Here is a 17,568-nt window from a genome sequence, read left to right on the forward strand (position 1 = left end):
TGTGTGTGTGGGCATGTGCAAATTGCTGGTGTTGGCTTCTTTCTCCGCATGCGTGTGGGTTTCAAGAGATGGAACGGGGACCTACAGTGTCTACAGAAAGTATTCACGCCCCTTGAATTTTTCACATTTTCTTGTTACAGCCTGAATTTAAAATGGATTGAATTGAGATTTTTTTTGTCATTGATCTACACATAATACCCCATAATATCAAAGTGGAATTTTTTTTGTTAGAAATTTTTTACAAAATAATTAAAATGAAATACATAAATATCTAATTTACATAAGTATACAACCCCCTGAGTCAATACTTAGTAGAAATGCCTTTGTCAGCTATTACAGCTTCGAGTCTTCTTGGGTATGTCTGTATCAGCTTTGCACATCAGGATTTGAGGAGTTTCTCCAATTCTTCCTTGAAGATTTGCTCAAGCTTTGTCAAGTTGGATAGAGAGTGTCGGTGAACAGCAATCTTCAAGTCTTTCCACAGATTCTCAATGGGATTCAAGTCTGGGCTTTGGCTGGGCCACTCACGGACTTTCAGGTTCTTGTTCTGAAGCCATTCCAGTGTTGCTTTGGCTGTATGCTTGGGGTCATTGTCCTGTTGGAACGTAAATCTTCGCCGCAGTCTAAGGTCTGTTGCACTCTGAAGCAGGTTCTCCTCAAGGATTTACCTGTAATTGGCTCCATTTATTGTCCCCTCTATCCTTACAAGTCCCACAGCCCCTACCGCTGAAAAGCATCCCCATAGCATGATGCTGCCACCACTAAGCTTCACGGCAGTGATAGTGTTAGATGGGTTATGAACTGTGCTCGGTTTCCGCCAGACGTAGCGCTTTGCATTCAGGCCAAATAGTTCAATTTTCGTCTCATCAGACCACAATCTTTTGCTTCATGCTCTCAGAATTGTTGACGTGCCTTTTTGCAAACTCCAGGTGTGCTGTCATGTGTCTTTTTTCTCAGGAGTGGCTTCCCTCTGGCCACTCTCCCATAAAGCCTAGATTTGTGAAGTGCTTCTGAGACTGTTGTCCTTCTGGCATGTTCTCCCATCTCAGCCAAGGAACTCTGTAGTTCTGTCAGAGTGTTCATTTGGTTCTTGGTCACCTCTCTGACCAAGGTCCTTCTTGCCTGGTTACTCAGTTTGGTCAGGCGGCCAACTCTAGGAAGAGTCTGGTTTGTTCCATATTCTTTTCATTCCCTAATGATGGAGCTCAGTGTGCTCTTGGAAGCTTTCAACACTCTAGAAATTGTTTTATACCCCTCCACAGATCTATATTTCCTCAGAATTCTATCTTGGAGTTCTACTGACAGTACCTTGGACATGTACTGTCAACTGTGGTACGTCATATGGAAAGGTGTGTTTCTTTCTAAACCATGTCCAATCAATTGAAGTGGCTACAAGTGGACTCCAATCAAAATGTCGAGACATCGCAAGGATGATCAAAGGAAATTGGATGCACCTGATCTCAATTTGGAGTGTCATACCAAAGGGGTTGAAATATTTCTTGACTCATGACATTTCTGCTTTTCTTAATTATTTTGTAAAAAAAATATTCTAAAAAGAAAAATACACTTTCACATTATGTGGTATCATGTGTGAATCAGTGACGAAAACATCTCAATTTGATCAATTTTAAATTCAGGCTGTAACACGACAAAATGCGAAAAAAGTCAAGGGGTGTGAATACTTTCTGAAGGCACTGTACCGAGTCTCAAAGTATGCACTTCCGTTGTGTGTATGTGTGTGTGTGTGTGTGTGTGTGTGTGTGTGTGTGTGTGTGTGTGTGTGTGTGTGTGCGTAAGTGTGCAAAATGGTAGGAAAGGCAGGACTATTTGTAATGTTGTCAGGCAAGACTCAATAATACGTGATTATAGTTTGGCTGGAAATATAGTTCTGGAGAAATAACCGTTTTTCAAGGTACAGTGCAAGATTGATGCATCTTTCATTGGGGAAAACGCCAACATTGTTACAACTCTGCCAAATCACTTCCTCCAAAAAAATTTTTTTTTTATTCCCATTAAAAAGTTTCTCGTGCATTTAATGCAGTTTCAATGTTTTATTGCATTTTGGAAGTCCAGTTGCACGTAAGTGCGCTTGGTGATGTATGCGAGCAGACTTTCCACAACAAACAAATCCCTGTGTTCTGGATGCCAAAGATTACCCAGGTAAAGATTGCAGGTAAACTAGGTTGCTGCCCTGGGGTAATGCCATTAGGGTGTGCTGATGAAATACCACAATAAGCTAAGCTGCATTCAAAAAGCTCTTACTGTACGTACTTTACTTTTGATTTATGTTATTCCATTTGATGTACTGGTAGGATGGCCTTGCGCTACGCCTACTTGCCCCTGAGCTTTCCAGCCTGGGTTAGAATCCCGACCCACCTCTAAACTGTCATTCTGGTGTTACCGTCTTCTGATGTTAGTTGGTGGATGTTAAAAGATCCCACGGTGTCCTCCGCGATGAGTTAGCGAGCTTTAACCTACAGGGGGCACTGCATCAGCGGCATTGCTGCACCCCCAGCAATGATGCAACCAGCAGCCACAGACTGCATACGTAATTAATGATGATTCAATCTTTGATTGTGCTATAAAGTTATTCAAGCTTTTTACCTCTGCCACCAAAGGTGGATGGAGGTTATGTTTTCACCCCTGTCTGCCTGTTTGTTTGTCTGTCTGTCTGACCGTTTGTGAACAGGATATCTCAAAATGTTGTGGACGGATTCGGGCGAAATTTGGCAGAGATGTTCCGTATGTGACAAGCACGAAATGATTAGGTTTTGGTGAAGATCCGGATTCGGATCCGGCTGGTAGAATTTTTTAATGATTCTTCATCATTGGGAGATCGGGCCAAAAACGATACATACATAGCAGGATATCTCAAAAGGTTGTGGACGGATTTGTACGAAACATGGTGGACCGGTTGGGTGTCTGACAAGGAAGAATCGATTTGATTTTGGTGAAGATCTGAATATGGATTCGGATATAAGAATTATTTAATTTTTTTAAGTGATACTTCACCATTGGGAGAATGGGCCAAAAACGATATATAGCAGGATATCTCAAAAATTTATGAATGGATTTGGACGAAACTTGGTGGACCGGTTGGGTGTCTGACAAGGAAGAATCGATTTGATTTTGGTGAAGATCTGAATATGGATTCAAATATGAGAATTATTTAATTTTTTTAAGTGATACTTCACCATTGGGAGAATGGGCCAAAAACGATATATAGCAGGATATCTCAAAAAGTTATGGATGGATTTGGACGAAACTTGTTGGACCGGTTTTATATATATATATATATTGTATACAAGAACGAGGCTCGTGAAAGAGCTAACATTAATCACACAAAAAGTCAAACCGACACACAAAACACAAAATAAGGGGAGCGGTAGACAAGATGAGGAGAGAGGGAGGGGGAAGGACATAAACACAACATTTGAGAGCAAGGACATCGAGAGAACTGTGGGAGGGAGAGTGCTTCGGGGGAGGTGGGAGAGGTATAAAACATATGGACACTGCAAGGACTTCCAGGACAGAAGTTGGAATTTCAAAACAGTGGATTTGGAGTGAATTATCGGGGGTAGAAAAGATCAATGTTTTGGATGGGGGAAGATAAGAGATGGTGGTGAACAGCTGTTTTAAAGACCTGGAGGGAGGAGTGGGATTGAAGGGAGTGGGGGAGTTTGTTCCAGAGGTGGGAGAAAAGAGGAATGAAAGAGTGAAGGTGAGCAGAGAGTCTTGATTTTGGCAGTTTCACCATAAGAGGGTTGCTGGCAGATCTTGTGCGACCTGGAGGAATATTTGGGGGACAGAGCCCAGAGAGAGCTGGGAGGGGGGGGGGGGGGGCAAGGCCGGAGAGTGACGAGGAAGAATTGATTTAATTTTGGTGAAGAATGTTTCTACATGATATAAATTCTGTGTTGTGATTTTCTGGTCCACTCTGAGATACAAAACGTCCTGTTCACCAGGCGAAGGTATGCTCTCCACTGAGTGCCCGTTCTAGTTACCTATTTGTTTTTGTTGCCTTAGACTCTTAGACAGTGGACAGATAATAGAACGGTGCCTTCCTGTATACCCTAAACCGAGCCTTGCAGGCTTTATTGGAGGCATGGTGCAGTATTTACACCATTGTGGAGCTACCATAGTATTCTGACAAATGAAACTGTCGGGACGACAGTTGTTTTGTGTTTTTACTCCAGAAATAAGAAGCTGGTCTTCATGTCCATATAGCAAGAGGAGATTACAAGGAAGGGTTTCTTCATCACAATCCCATCAAAAACATCTCATTCATTGTTAGACTGATAAGCTAAATAGAGTCCTCATGACATGGCGGCTCAGAAGGTTTCTACGCACACAATTATTTCATATATCTGGGCAAATTCACCAATTTTTTTTTACCTTAAATGATAGATTCACGATTCAGAGATGTATTTGTATGATGCGTGCAGAACCACAGCTGATGAGGGAAGAAACCCAAGCAGGAAAGAGTGTCTGCCACGTGCGATGTTAGCCTCGTCCTCATGTGAACTGAGCCACCCTGGAAATCCTGCACAAAGTATCTTACATGTCTGCACATGACCTACCTCGTTACCCTGTATAAATTGGCCACCTGTGTGGTCTACGATTCAGTTTCTGAACGGCAAGATGTCCTTCAATACCAAGTTTGGTTCATGTCACCTGAGTGATTCGGAGAAGGCAAGGAGTGTGGGGAGGAGGTGGTCTGAAACACACTCTTATTTGCATGTCTTGGTTGACACCTGCCATTTTCTAGGTGAATGGCAGCTTATTCTTGTCTTTCGATAGCGTTGGTTAACTTTTCATGAAGCATGGGAATATGGGAAAGAACTCGAACAGTTATTGGGACTTAACGCACAGTCAGCACATTGCGAAGACCCATATTCTAAATACTGTGTGTCTTTTTTGTCACACAACTCATTCAAAGACCATTGCTTCCCGTACAATGCTCATCGCAGTGTCATATCGAGGACACTGTTCAGGTCGATCAAGGATGACAACCCTTTCTTCTACAACTATGGGGGACGCCTCTTCGTGGTGGTTGTACCCCTCAATGCAAGTCGGGGGCCAAATCTTCCTCATTCTTCCCTGCTGCCCGGATTCGTCAGGGCAGTGCGGTCACGGTCAGAGTGCCGATTGGTCCCCATGGACTGGCCCTTTTCCTCTTGTCTCCTCTCTCTCTCTCTCTCTCTCTCTGTCTCTCTCTGTCTCTCTCTGTCTCTCTCTCTCTCTCTCTGCCTCTCTAACTCTCTCTCTCTACTGTGATCCAGACTTTGTGAAGTCGGGGGTACACCATCTTAGACGTGTGGGATCTCTGGGTCGCTCCTGGGAGATCAATCGGCTGTCTTCGTGCCACGGGCTTGTTCAGGAGAACTGTCCGGGGCTATACAACAACAATAACAACAACCCTTTCTTCTTCTACTTCAATATGCAGCACATGGCTGCGGGTAAAGTCATTTGCTGGGATGTGAGAAGAGGGTAGGAGGGACTTGTTCTTCCTCCACTCCCCTGTCTTCTTGAAAGGGAATGTCTTTCTGGATGTATTTAGGGAACTGCCAAGGCGCCACCATATCTGGTCATTTAATTTGGCAAATGAAGGCCAGTGTTGGCTTATTGGTTAAGGTGGCTGGCTTAAAATCTTCGGGTCTTGAGTTCGAGCCCCTGTCATGCTGTTGACTCGGCCTGTCATCCTTCCGAGGTCAGAAAAATGAGTACCAGCTTACTGGTAACAGGGGCACTGGATCAGAAGCACAGCCGCACATCCAGAAAATGATGCAAACAGCAGCCACAGGCTGCACACAAAACAACACCATTGGGCAAATTTCCTTACAGTCTGCTGTTTCTTCCACAGACTGATCCACAATCTCTGGACACATTCCAGTGTGTAAGACTTGCTTGTCATCCTTCTCTTCTTTTCTCCTCTCCTTTTCTCCTCTCCTCCGTCCACACTTCTAGCCATCCAGACTAACTTCCTATCCCTTGCACCACAGAGCAGATTGTCTTTACCTCCTGAAAATAAATATACCTGAAATAAACTCTCATCCCAGTGTTTCACAGGCTGGGTGATTCATCCATGTGTGTGCCGTCCCTCAGATGGACATTAAATTGGGCATTCTGTCTGCCAGCATTAGTTGGTGGACATTAAATATCCCACGGTGACCTTCACCAAGAGAACAAACTCTCTCACTCCCTTCAATCCCACTCCTCCCTCCAGGTCTTTAAAACAGATGTTCACCACCATCTCTTATCTTCCCCCATCCAAAACCTTGATCTTTTCTACCCCCGCTAATTCACCCCAGATACATTTTTTTCGAAATTCCAACTTATTTCCTGGAAATCCTTGCAGTGTCCATATGTTTTATACCTCTCCCACCTCCCCCCAAGCCCTCTCCCTCCCACAGATCTCCCGATGTCCCTGCTCTCAAATGTTGGGTTTGTGTCCGCCCTTCCCCCCCCCCCTCTCCTCATCTTGTCTACCGCTCCCCTTATTTTGTGTTTTATGTGTCGGTTTGACTTTTTGTGTGATTAATGTTAGCTCTTTCACGAGCCTCGACCTTGTATACAAAAAAAAAAAAAAAAAAGACTAGGTGACCTATCGCCGGAACCCTGAACAAATTACAAATTACTTTTCTAGTCTACAGAGGGCCTGCATCAGCGGCTCAACCAAATGATGCTATTCCGCAACCTCGTGCTGCATACAAACGAATAAGAGTAGACAGTGCTTCATTCATCAATTTGTGTTTGAAAATCTCAGTTTCCTTTACATGCCATTCATCTTGTTCAATTTGAATTTCGTACAGTTATTTATGCACCTTAGGGAGACATACCGACTCTCATACAACAGGTGCATCTTGAATGCCTTCCGACTCCTCTCGATATCAGTCTTTCAATTGATCATGCCTCTGATTTGTGCTCCTTTGCTTTTTAAAGTTTGAGATCGGAACGGATGAGTATTAACAATTATACAAATGGTGGATTGAATTATACAAATGGCAGATGTATCTCTAGATGTGCGTATACCTGCATCGCAGAAAGGCAAGCTGCACTGCGATCCGACCTTCGAGCTTGAGGAGATGATCCTGGAGTCGAAACCGTTGCACAAGAAGAAGAAGCGACTGGCAAAGAGTCGCACGCGTGAAAACAGCAAAGACTACCAGCAGTCGGTACGACCTCATGTCGGATCTGGTACATGCAAAGCCATCTAAAATAACATGCAAAGCCAAAGATCTCTCTGATCTAACATACTTTTCACATGAGCAAGGGTTACACTGGGTGGTTTGCCATTGCCTTACCAGCCGTAGTTAAGGCAGGAATGAAAGCTCGCCTACCCTTCGCAAATGACACCGTGGGGTCTTTAACATCCAGCAACTAATGTCGATAGACGGGACACCCAGGTTAATGTACATCCGAGGGACGGCACACACATTTCACTTTCTACCTGTGAACCACAAGGATGACAGTTACTCAGAGGTGAGTTTGCGGACCTCTAGGCCATCCTTTAGGGCACTTTAGGTCTTTAGGGAAGACATCCAAATCCTGCCAGCCCATGCACATTATAAAGGCTATTCATAGATTAAAAAAACTAGCAACGGCACACGCCCTACGGGTGGGGCTTCAATCGGGAGGCCCAAATGTAAAGGCAAAATATCAGAAATTGAAGGCTTTTTTTTATTATAAACGATTTATATAAACATCCGTTGAATCATATCACACGCAAATCATCAAAATCTAAACTATTTGTAGAATTTCAATAAAAGCCACATCACTGTTCATATCGGTAAATATTATTCCATCATGTTTGGGAAAATTGGAAAAATTGGAAATTGGAAAAACAAAATAGCCTATTCTACTCGAGGTGGTCCCAGGGTTACCCACCCAAAATTTCGTTGCGATCGGTTCAGCCGTTTTTGCGGTACCTGGGAACAGACTGACATTTGGTGAATTATAGTAAGACTAGCAACGGTACCCGCCCTATGGGCGGGGCTTCAATCGGGAGGCCCAAATGAAAAGGCAAAATATCAGAAATTAAAGGCTTTTTTTTATTTTAAACGATTTATATAAACATCCGTTAAATCATATCACACGCAAATCATCAAAATCTAAACAGTATCTTTAGAATTTCAATAAAAGCCACATCACTGTTTATATCGGTAAATATTATTCCATCGTGTTTGGAAAAACTGGAAAAGTGGAAATTGAGAAAATTGGAAAAACAATATAGCCTATTTTACTCCAGGGGGTCCCAGGAATACCCACCCAAAATATCGGTGCGATCGGTTCAGCCGTTTTTGCGGTACTTGGGAACAGACGGACAGACATTTTGTGAATATAGTAAGATACATTTCAAAATTAAATAAAAGTTGTTTTTGTTGCACTGAAACAGGAGGATAGAAAAAGGTATTTCACCTACAAACGTAGCGGTGCCTCCTTCAGTCTTGCAAAACATCAGTTTTCTGTTTAGTTATAATACTTTGGGTTTTTGCCATCAATGATGCACAATCAGCAACACACGATCCTTAAGAGAGACGTTTATTGTCATTATTTTAAAACATTGCAATTCCTTAATATTTGATAACATCTGGAAAGCAAGAGTTACCTTGCAACATGTTATCACCAAAACACCTTTATCTATTGCAGTACAAACTAGAGAGTTCATAGAACACCTTACCCCATGCAGTCTTGAGAAACAAGGACATGGGCGGGGTCTGCAAGCGGCAAATTTGATTGGTGTATAAGTTCTGTAACATTTTGTCCAAGTACTGCTGAACGGGTGGGTTTCGAAAGTGACAAAAATGCGATTTGTGTTCTGCAGTGTTCACTTATATAATTAAATTTAAATAAAATGTATATTTTCAAAGTTGTAGAAAAAAATTGGAAGTTCACCGCTAAACTGATGTTTGTAAACTGATGTGTTGATATACTGATGTTTGTATGGACAAAGACGTGTGGACAAAGTGAACCTATTGCTTAGCCCCATTTTTTGTTTCGCGTGCGTGGAGTAATGATGTGAGAAGAGTTTTAGAAGTCATTGGGATGTTGGCAAACGGTAGAATGGTTCATTGAGTTTTGCATCCAATCGGATACAACAGAAGAGCAGCTGCACACAAATCTTTCATCAGTATTGCCAGTGCATAGCATCACATGGTACAAAGAACGGGAATTGTAAGACTTGATTGGAAACAGGTTTTGTGGAGTAATGAGTACAACATGGATCCAGTCTGATAGCAGGGCCTGTGGGATCTGTTAGATGGAAATTACGAGCACGAGAACAATCATCAACGAACTTGGGAGATGCACTGTGCAAGGAAGGTGTGAACAATCTCACCTCCAATCCACAAAACAATTGGCAACAGATGCTGGAGTAGAATAGGTGGGACGCAAGGAGACAGGTTTATAATAAAGTTATCAGGCTTTGTTTTTCATCTCAGGTGGTTATTATAGCAAGGTGAAGGGTGGCCTGAAAGTCAGACAGGAAGAGTTTCATTCCGTAAGATGGAAAAAGAAATGTCTTAAAGCTCAGGTAGAATTGCTAAATTAAATAACAAGTGTACCTGTCTCCAATTACATTATTAATCTCCTCTTCTCAAAAACTTTTTGACCACCTTCATCGTTCTCGTGGGTTGTCAACTCAGTCCTCATAATTCGCAGGTTGTCACGCAGTAGAAGGCTTCTTCTTTTTTGCTTTATTTTCTGAAAGTTTTTCATAGACAAAGTATCTTGAATTTGTACAATTATCACGTTCTTGTGCTATCGGCGTGCTAATGCATTCCTGGTCACAAGTTCTCTCCTATAACTATAGGCAGGTTCACGGCTTCGTTGTTTCTCCACAACTTAATTGCATCTCCACAATGCGCAGTTTCACGGCTTAGTTATGCTCTGTGATAAGTGTGAAGGCTTACTGAAAGATGTGATCGAGGGGAATAGATACACAGGAAAGGAAGGAAGAAGATTTTTGTAGACTAGTACACCCGCTCACTGCGGGAGCGGAAAAAAGGGTCATTCCTCTTTGGGGTATGTAGATTACAGTCGATCTATGGCCGGGTCTCAAGAACATTGGGTGTGTGTTCATTTAGTAAGTTTCTTGTGGAGAGATCGCCAAGTGGTTTAAGCATTCGAGCAAGCACTCCATTCAAAACCGTAAGGAACCGTAAGCAAGCGCTATCTAGCTGCTTGGTAAATGAGCACAACCCGAGCTTCCTCCCTTTCAGTTTCGTATTAAACAGCAGGAGCGAGTTTCAAAAGTTTGCTGCTTGCGAGATAACCCAACATTTGTGGGGTATATAGAGTGCAGTAGATCTTCGCTCAGTTCTGTAAGTAAACCTTACTTCACGGATGTCGGGATTCCTCCAAATTTCGTCATTTAGTGTTATAAAGAGCATGAGCGACTGTTTAAAAAGCTAAGCATACGTGTTTGTGGTTTATAATATTTTTTACTTCCTGTAGAAACCATTGCTCCCACGGAAACGCCATTATAACTATAAGCTATTTATACACGTTATCACTGCAGGAAAACGCCTTGGGAAGTGGGACATTATTAGTATTAATATTGTTTTGTAATAACATTAATAATATGCGATTATCATTGATTTTGTTATTATTACATGTAGCGTTATTATTATTAAATAATTAAAGTTAAATAATAAATATAAATAAAGTTAAATAAATAATAAAATAAATAATAATTAAAGTTATACATGTTATTATTAAAAGCGTCTTTGGACAAACGCTATGATAAATCTTCTTTGGACAAACGCCACGTTAAATCTTCTTCTTTGGAAAATCGCCACGATAAAGCTAATTTAACATTGATATACACCTCAACACGCAACCCCATTGACGGCAATGGTGGGGAAAACCCACTCGGGGTGAAAACCCCCCTTGGGGAGGGGGTCAAATGAATGCGCTACAACCTTCATTATGTAACCATTGGCCATCCTGTCAAGTTTGGTTGAGATTGGATAACTAACGACGGAATGTATTGGGGTCAAAAATTCATCAGACAGACAGACACAAAATGACGTATTTTAGTATGATGAATTCAATAATGGGGAAATGAGCGATTATTCACGTAATGAAGCCTGGTGTTGGCTTAACAGTTAACGATGGCTTAAGAGGTTGGCAAAATGAGTACTGGCTTACTGGGAACTGGGGCACTGCATCAGCGGCACAGCCGCACTTCCAGACAATGATGCAACCAGCAGCCACATGCTGCATTCATCTAAAAATTTGATCATCTTCCTTCCTCTGTATATTTTCCCCCTCAATCACATCTTTCATCAAACGTTCATACTTCTTATGACAATTGACCAAACTGGGTTTGCAGAAGAGGAGTTTAATTTGAAGGAATTAGATTAAAAACAACTGATCAATCCAGATTTGTGTCTGCACCTAAATGTTTCAATGAAACCCCTCTTCTCAATCAGTTCGAGTACTTCCTCGTTTGTCTTTAATTCCGTCCGAGTTATGTTACCTGTCTTCCGTATCCATGTCACAAAGTTCTCCAGTCTATTGATTTCTCCTTTCGATTCAAATGGTCCTCGTTTCGGCCACATCTGTGCAACATTCCATATTATTGTTTCCAACAGTCTCTTCTCTTTTGGTGTTCCATTTTTGTTCTCTTTTTTTTTTTCATTTTTGAATTTTTTTCAAAAAAAAAAAAAAAATAATTTTCAATCTTTAATTTTTGTTCATTTTTCCATTCATTTCTCTTGTCTTTTCCTTCTTATTGCAAACGCTACGAGATCTCCATTCCCTTATTCGTCACACATTTACTCTAATTCCAAATTGTCGACCTTGGCTTCAGACAATCCATAAACCTCCCATAATCGTCCTTTTTCAGTTTCTGGTATCGCTGCTTCATCGTCCTCAAAGCAACCGTGCCCATTTTGATTCATTATTCGATGTAAATGTTAAAACTGACAAATACTTAATATTAGTGCTTTTGAAGATATTTTTTGGTAGACTGTTGGTATTCAGTGGTGATTTGTTGCTGACAACACTCATTGGTGTGAAGCATTGGTCGAGATTGATATGAATCTCATCATATTATGTTGTGCATTCAATGCCAGGACGACGAGTACATGCAGAGCTGTCTGGAAACTGTTGAGCGAGAGTTCATCGTTTTCAACCGTGAAAGGTGAGCGTTCGATGGATTGTGGGCAGACAGGCAAGCGCACATCAGTTGGTCCATGTGTGGGCAAGACTAAGTGTAGACTAAGACTAAGTGATGTGCAATGCAATGCCTGGAGCATTTGTCTATTTTCTCCCCTTTTTTTTGGAATCCTAGCTCTGTCGACTGAAAGTGGAAAAGCGTGCGTAGAAAGTGAAAATATGAGGTTGGGATACAGGAAGGTCAAATTATTTTATTTCACAAGCACAGTAAAATCTTGCGTGTGGTCACTGCCTCGGCGGCTGTAATAATAATAATAATAATAATAATAATAATAATAATAATAATACATTTATTTTGTATAGCGCTTTTCAAGAAACCCAAAGACGCTTTGACATAGTACGTAAAAAAAAGACAAAAAAGGACAAAAATACATAATTAAATAACCAAACAGAAAGGAAGGAGAAGGAGAAGAGACGGTCAGGGGTTGAATGCGGTGTTGAACAGGTGGGTCTTGAGTGATGATTTGAATGTGGTGAGTGAGGAGGAGTCTCTAATGGTTTGAGATAGTGAGTTCCAGAGTGTGGGAGCAGCGATGGAGAAGGCCCTGTCCCCCCAGGATCTGAGTTTGGTCCGGATGGGGGGGGGGGGGGGGGGGGGACAGGAGGTTGGCAGCAGCAGAGCTGTAGTCTTCATTATTAGTTCCGTCAAATCGTGTCCGACTTCTGGTGGCATTCGTGATCAGATTTCTCCAAACATCCCGATCCTGCACTGATCCTCAAAGCTCTGGTAGAGACAGCTTGTTGCAGTCTTTACCCCATCCATCCAGCACATACATGATCTGCCTCTTCCTCTTCTTCCTTTAACCATACCCAGCATGGTTGATTTATCCAGACTTTCGTTTTCCGCATGCTTGATGTGACTTTAGTTTCTGTTTTCGCACCAAGTGCTTCTAATGCGCATGGGCATGGCGGTCACATTTCTTCAAGCACCGATTTGTTTGTTCTTCTTTTGTTCCCCATGGGATCTTTAACATTTGTGTCACGAACACCAGATTTGGGGTAAAGACTGCAGTCTCGAACTGTCAATCTTCCTTTCTTTCTTTTTCACTGTCCAAAACTCACATCCATACATTGCAACTGGAAATACCGGAGCATTATCCAGCCTCCTCTTGGTTTGTATTGTCACATCTTTGTGTTTCCGGATCTTTGTTAATCCTAACATCGTTGTTCCCCCAATGCTAACCATCTATTAATTTCTCCTCCACTCACTTCAATCTTCGGGAACACAGGAAAATGAACCATTCCACTATTTCCACATCATCGTCTCCCAATCTGAACCTGTTGATCTTCTCAGTTGACTAGATGTTGGTTTTTTTAGGTTTAACTAACAATCGGCTTTTTCACTTTCCTTCTTCATTGTCTGCAGCAGTTTCGTCAAGTCCTCTTTACTTTCTGCCAACAGATTGGTGCCATCAGCACACCTTAGGTTGTTGATACATCTTCCTCTAATCCTGACTCCAGCCTATATCTTATCAAAGTTTGATTTCCTCATGTTGATGCGTATGCAGTCTGTGGCTGCTGGTTCCTTCATTGTTTGGAAGTGCGGCTGTGCTGCTGAAGCAGTGCCCCCTGTTACCAGTCAGCTGGTACTCATTTTGTCGACCTCGGAAGGATGACAAGCTGAGTCAACCCACCTGGTGTTATTTCAACGGAATGACAGGGGTTCAAAATCAAGACATTAAGATCTTAAGTCAGCCACCTTAACCGTTAAGCCAACACCAGTGATTTCCTCATGGTGTAGTCCCTATACAGATTGAACAGGTACAGGTGTAGTCAACATGATGTCCTCACAAGGGAGAGAATGCACGTCTGTCTAACCCCTTTTCCAATTCCAAGCCATTCTTTCTCTCCATACACTGTTGTTACTGTAGCTTCTTCTTTAGTGTACAGACTTCTGATCAGACATACCAGGTGCTCCAACATCCCCATTATGTACGTACATTTTGTAGGTATTCTTTATCTCCTCCCCCAACCCACCTCTCCTCAGTCTGTATGCACCACGTCGCACTGATCTGAACCCCTTCCTACCCCATATGAATGCATACCTAACAAATGCATGTCATCGTAGGTAATCCCTCCCGAATACATTACACAGGTTGCGTTTTTTACCTGCAAAATGTCGCAGGTCTATTGGAGCTACGAATTGTTGTTGGGGGCCAATTTTTGGAATGTGCACGCATTGGTCGGAAAACTGCCGGACCACACCCTCATCTGTTACTTGACTCCACCCACCATAGATAGCATCAATATGAAAATTATATGGCTGACATCTTGGTTTTCTGGTGCTCTGAACACATCAGGCCTCTAGGCCTCTGCTGATTATACACTTGTTCAGCTTTGTTGCGCCAGATTTCCATTTGCTTTGCTTGGATGGGGTGTTAAATTTTTTTTAATAAGGTTTAATCAAGCCGGTACACCGCAAAGAGTGGGTGGAAGGGACACACACACACACACACACACACACACACACACACACACACACACACACACACACACACACACGATAAAACAGATATAAAATAAAACCCCTGTTCGGAATCATAATGAATCTTACCTGTGTGCGTGTGTGTACCTCAAGGCCATCCTGCCAGCCCAGGAACAAGTATAATACACAATTACACCAACGCACACATTGTGGTGTCATTCTGACCTTGTTTGGTTGTTTTTTGGTGATTCTATCCAACATGTTTTTTTGTGACTTGTTAATATCGAGTTTCGTGGAGTCATCACACATGGTTTTATAGACAAGGAAGGGTGTCCAGCCCTATCCTGGCCGATCCGAATAAATTTGTCTACACCACTAACCAAAATATTTACTTCTTTGTGAAAGTTTAACAACCAAAACCTTGACCTTTTCTTCCCCCGTTAATTCATCCCAGATCCACTTTTTTGAAATACCAATTTCTTTCCTGGAAGTCCTTTTTTTTTTTTTTTTTGTAGACTGAATCGAGGCTCGTGAAAGAGCTAACATTTACTTCACAAACAAATCAACCAGACAAACAAAACACACAAAAAGAGGGAGCGGAAAACAAGATGGGGAGAGAAGGGGAAGCACACAAACACAACATTTGAGAGCAGGGAGATGTGTGGAAGGGAGAGGGCTTGGGGGGAGGAGGCGTGGGAAGGGGGGGGGGTGGAGGGAGGTGTATAAAACACAAGGACACCAAGGACTTCCAGGACAGAAGTTGGTATTTCAAAAAAGTGGAATTGGGGTGAAATTAGCGGGGGTAGAAAAGATCAAGGTTTTGGATGGGGGAAGATAAGAGATGGTGGTGAACAGCTGTTTTAAAGACCTGGAGGGTGGAGTAGGATTGAAGAGAGTGAGGGAGTTTGTTCCAGAGGCGGGAGAAAAGAGGAGTGAAGGTGAGCAGAGAGTCTTGATTTTGGCAGTTTGACCATAAGAGGGTTGCAGGCAGATCTTGTGCGACCTGTAGGAATATTTGCAGGACAGAGCCCAGAGAGAGCTGGGGGGGCAAGGCCAGAGAGGAGTCGGTAGAAGATGGAAAGACCACCAACCTGCCTGCGGTGAGTGAGTGAGAGGCCCTTGGAGTTAGCTTCATCGCGGGAGATTCCAATGATTCTGAATGCTTTGGTTTCAACAGCGTGAAGACGAGCTAGGTGTGAGGCAGGAGCACCAGCCCAGAGGGGAGAGCAGTATTCCATTGAGCTGCGGATGAAAGCCTTGTATGTGGGTGGAAGGGACACACACACACACACACTGTGTGTGTGTCCTAGCTGTGTCCTTGTGTTTTATACTTCTCCCACCCCCTCCCCCTTCCCACGCCTCCTCCCCAAAGCCCTCTCTCTCCCACAGATCTCCCAATTTCCCCGCTCTCAAATGTTGTGTTTGTGTGCTTCCCCCTCTCTCCCCATCCTGTCTACCGCTCCCCTTAGTATATGTCTTATGTGTCCGTTATTATTATTTTTTTGTGATTAATGTTAGCTCTTTCACGAGCCTCGATCTTGTATACAAAAACAAAACAAAAAGTGTGACATTTCATTTCATACAGCATTAACAAGCACAATCTCCTCTGAAAGATGATGTCCTCTACAATGCTGTAGAATGTAGATCCTCTTGGCACAATATGGCACTACAACTAGGCATCATCGCTTCGTCTTCCCGTCGCTTCGCTGACTGGCTTAATCAAACACCAGCATGTCCTACTTCCCAAAGATATTGCATGTCTGTCTGAGTGCCAATGAGGATGCAAAAAGGAAGGAAAACACAAAAAAGGATCTGTTATAACACATAGTTGTTGTGGCTGTGATGGTTGTTGTTTTTGTGCTCATTGTGTGTATTTGTGTATTGTTTCGAGAAGTATTACTATATTAAATTTTGTTTGCTCCTCTCATGTCTTTCTAAAATCTAAAGGGTTGGTGTTGTCGTAGAATAATAAATGTTACCGTTGGAACTGCTACCGTACATTAAAGATCAATGTCCCGCTTCTTCTTCCTTAATCCTGGAACCACTGGTTTTTAAAACAGGTGCCTTTGTGCTTAAACAGACACAAATTATTGTTCCAGGTCGGTGGCTTTTTTGGCAATTTTTGTCCCGATGCACACACACAGGTAATAGATGACCATTTTTTTCTGGAATGAAACCCAAGACAAGATGGCTCAGAGGCGAGCCTGCAATTTATTTTCACCACCAGTAAATGATGTATGTGCTGCAAAAGAAGAAGAAGAACGTTTTTTGTTTTTTTTGTGATTTGACTTTTGTACTCTGAACTATTTTTCAGGCTCAAGAAAGATACGGGACAAGAGAGTTCCGTTCTGACGGATGAGATCCTTCAGCAAGTGACGCTGCAAGACATACCTGAGGAGATAGGTCAAAGCAATGGCTGCGGTTCAGTGTGTACCATATCATCTGTAAGCTGAATGGAAGACAGCCATGAGCGACGATGCATTTTCATTGTTGTTTTGTACATGCCAGACATGCTCGAAACATCAACATGGCTCGGAAAGCCCTGCGAAGCATTATATGACGTACCAGCGGAGGGACGAGAGGACGAGGTGTGGATCCGATCACTCATACACCACTTACTCACCCCCATGAAATTCACGAAGGAAAAGTATCATTATTAGTTGGAATGCTTTTATTTTGAATGAACATGTGGCCAAGAAACCCACCCGTCCATGTTCAATCCATTATGGCACGTTGTTGGACACCATCAGTCCAACATGTTCAATCCATTATGGCAAGTTGTTGGACACCATCAGTCCAACATGTTCGATTCAAGGCCCACATTGGTGGACACCATCATGGTTGGCAAGGGTTGGAATGGTTGCAAGAGGGTTTTCGACGTTGGTCCAACATCAGTAAAAGCGATGTCCATTTAGCAATGCCAGTCCAATGTTGGTTCAATGGCAGCCACTTGGGACAGA

General features: G+C 42.6%; 1 protein-coding gene across 1 annotated transcript in view; it reads left to right on the forward strand.

Moving 5' to 3' along the window:
* Nucleotides 1-17,300, forward strand: part of LOC137420704 (serine/threonine-protein kinase 32B-like) — a 148,500-nt gene extending 131,200 nt beyond the window's left edge. The window contains exons 11-13 of the mRNA XM_068105989.2: nt 7,044-7,175; nt 12,081-12,148; nt 16,923-17,300. Of these exons, the coding sequence (XP_067962090.1) occupies nt 7,044-7,175; nt 12,081-12,148; nt 16,923-17,061 (339 nt within the window). The 3' untranslated portion in view covers nt 17,062-17,300. The remainder of the gene's footprint in view (nt 1-7,043; nt 7,176-12,080; nt 12,149-16,922) is intronic.
* The last annotated feature ends 268 nt before the right edge of the window (nt 17,301-17,568 follow it).

Source organism: Myxine glutinosa, chromosome 2 (assembly GCF_964187855.1).
Source record: "Myxine glutinosa chromosome 2, kmMyxGlut1.1, whole genome shotgun sequence".
NCBI lineage: Eukaryota > Metazoa > Chordata > Myxini > Myxiniformes > Myxinidae > Myxine > Myxine glutinosa.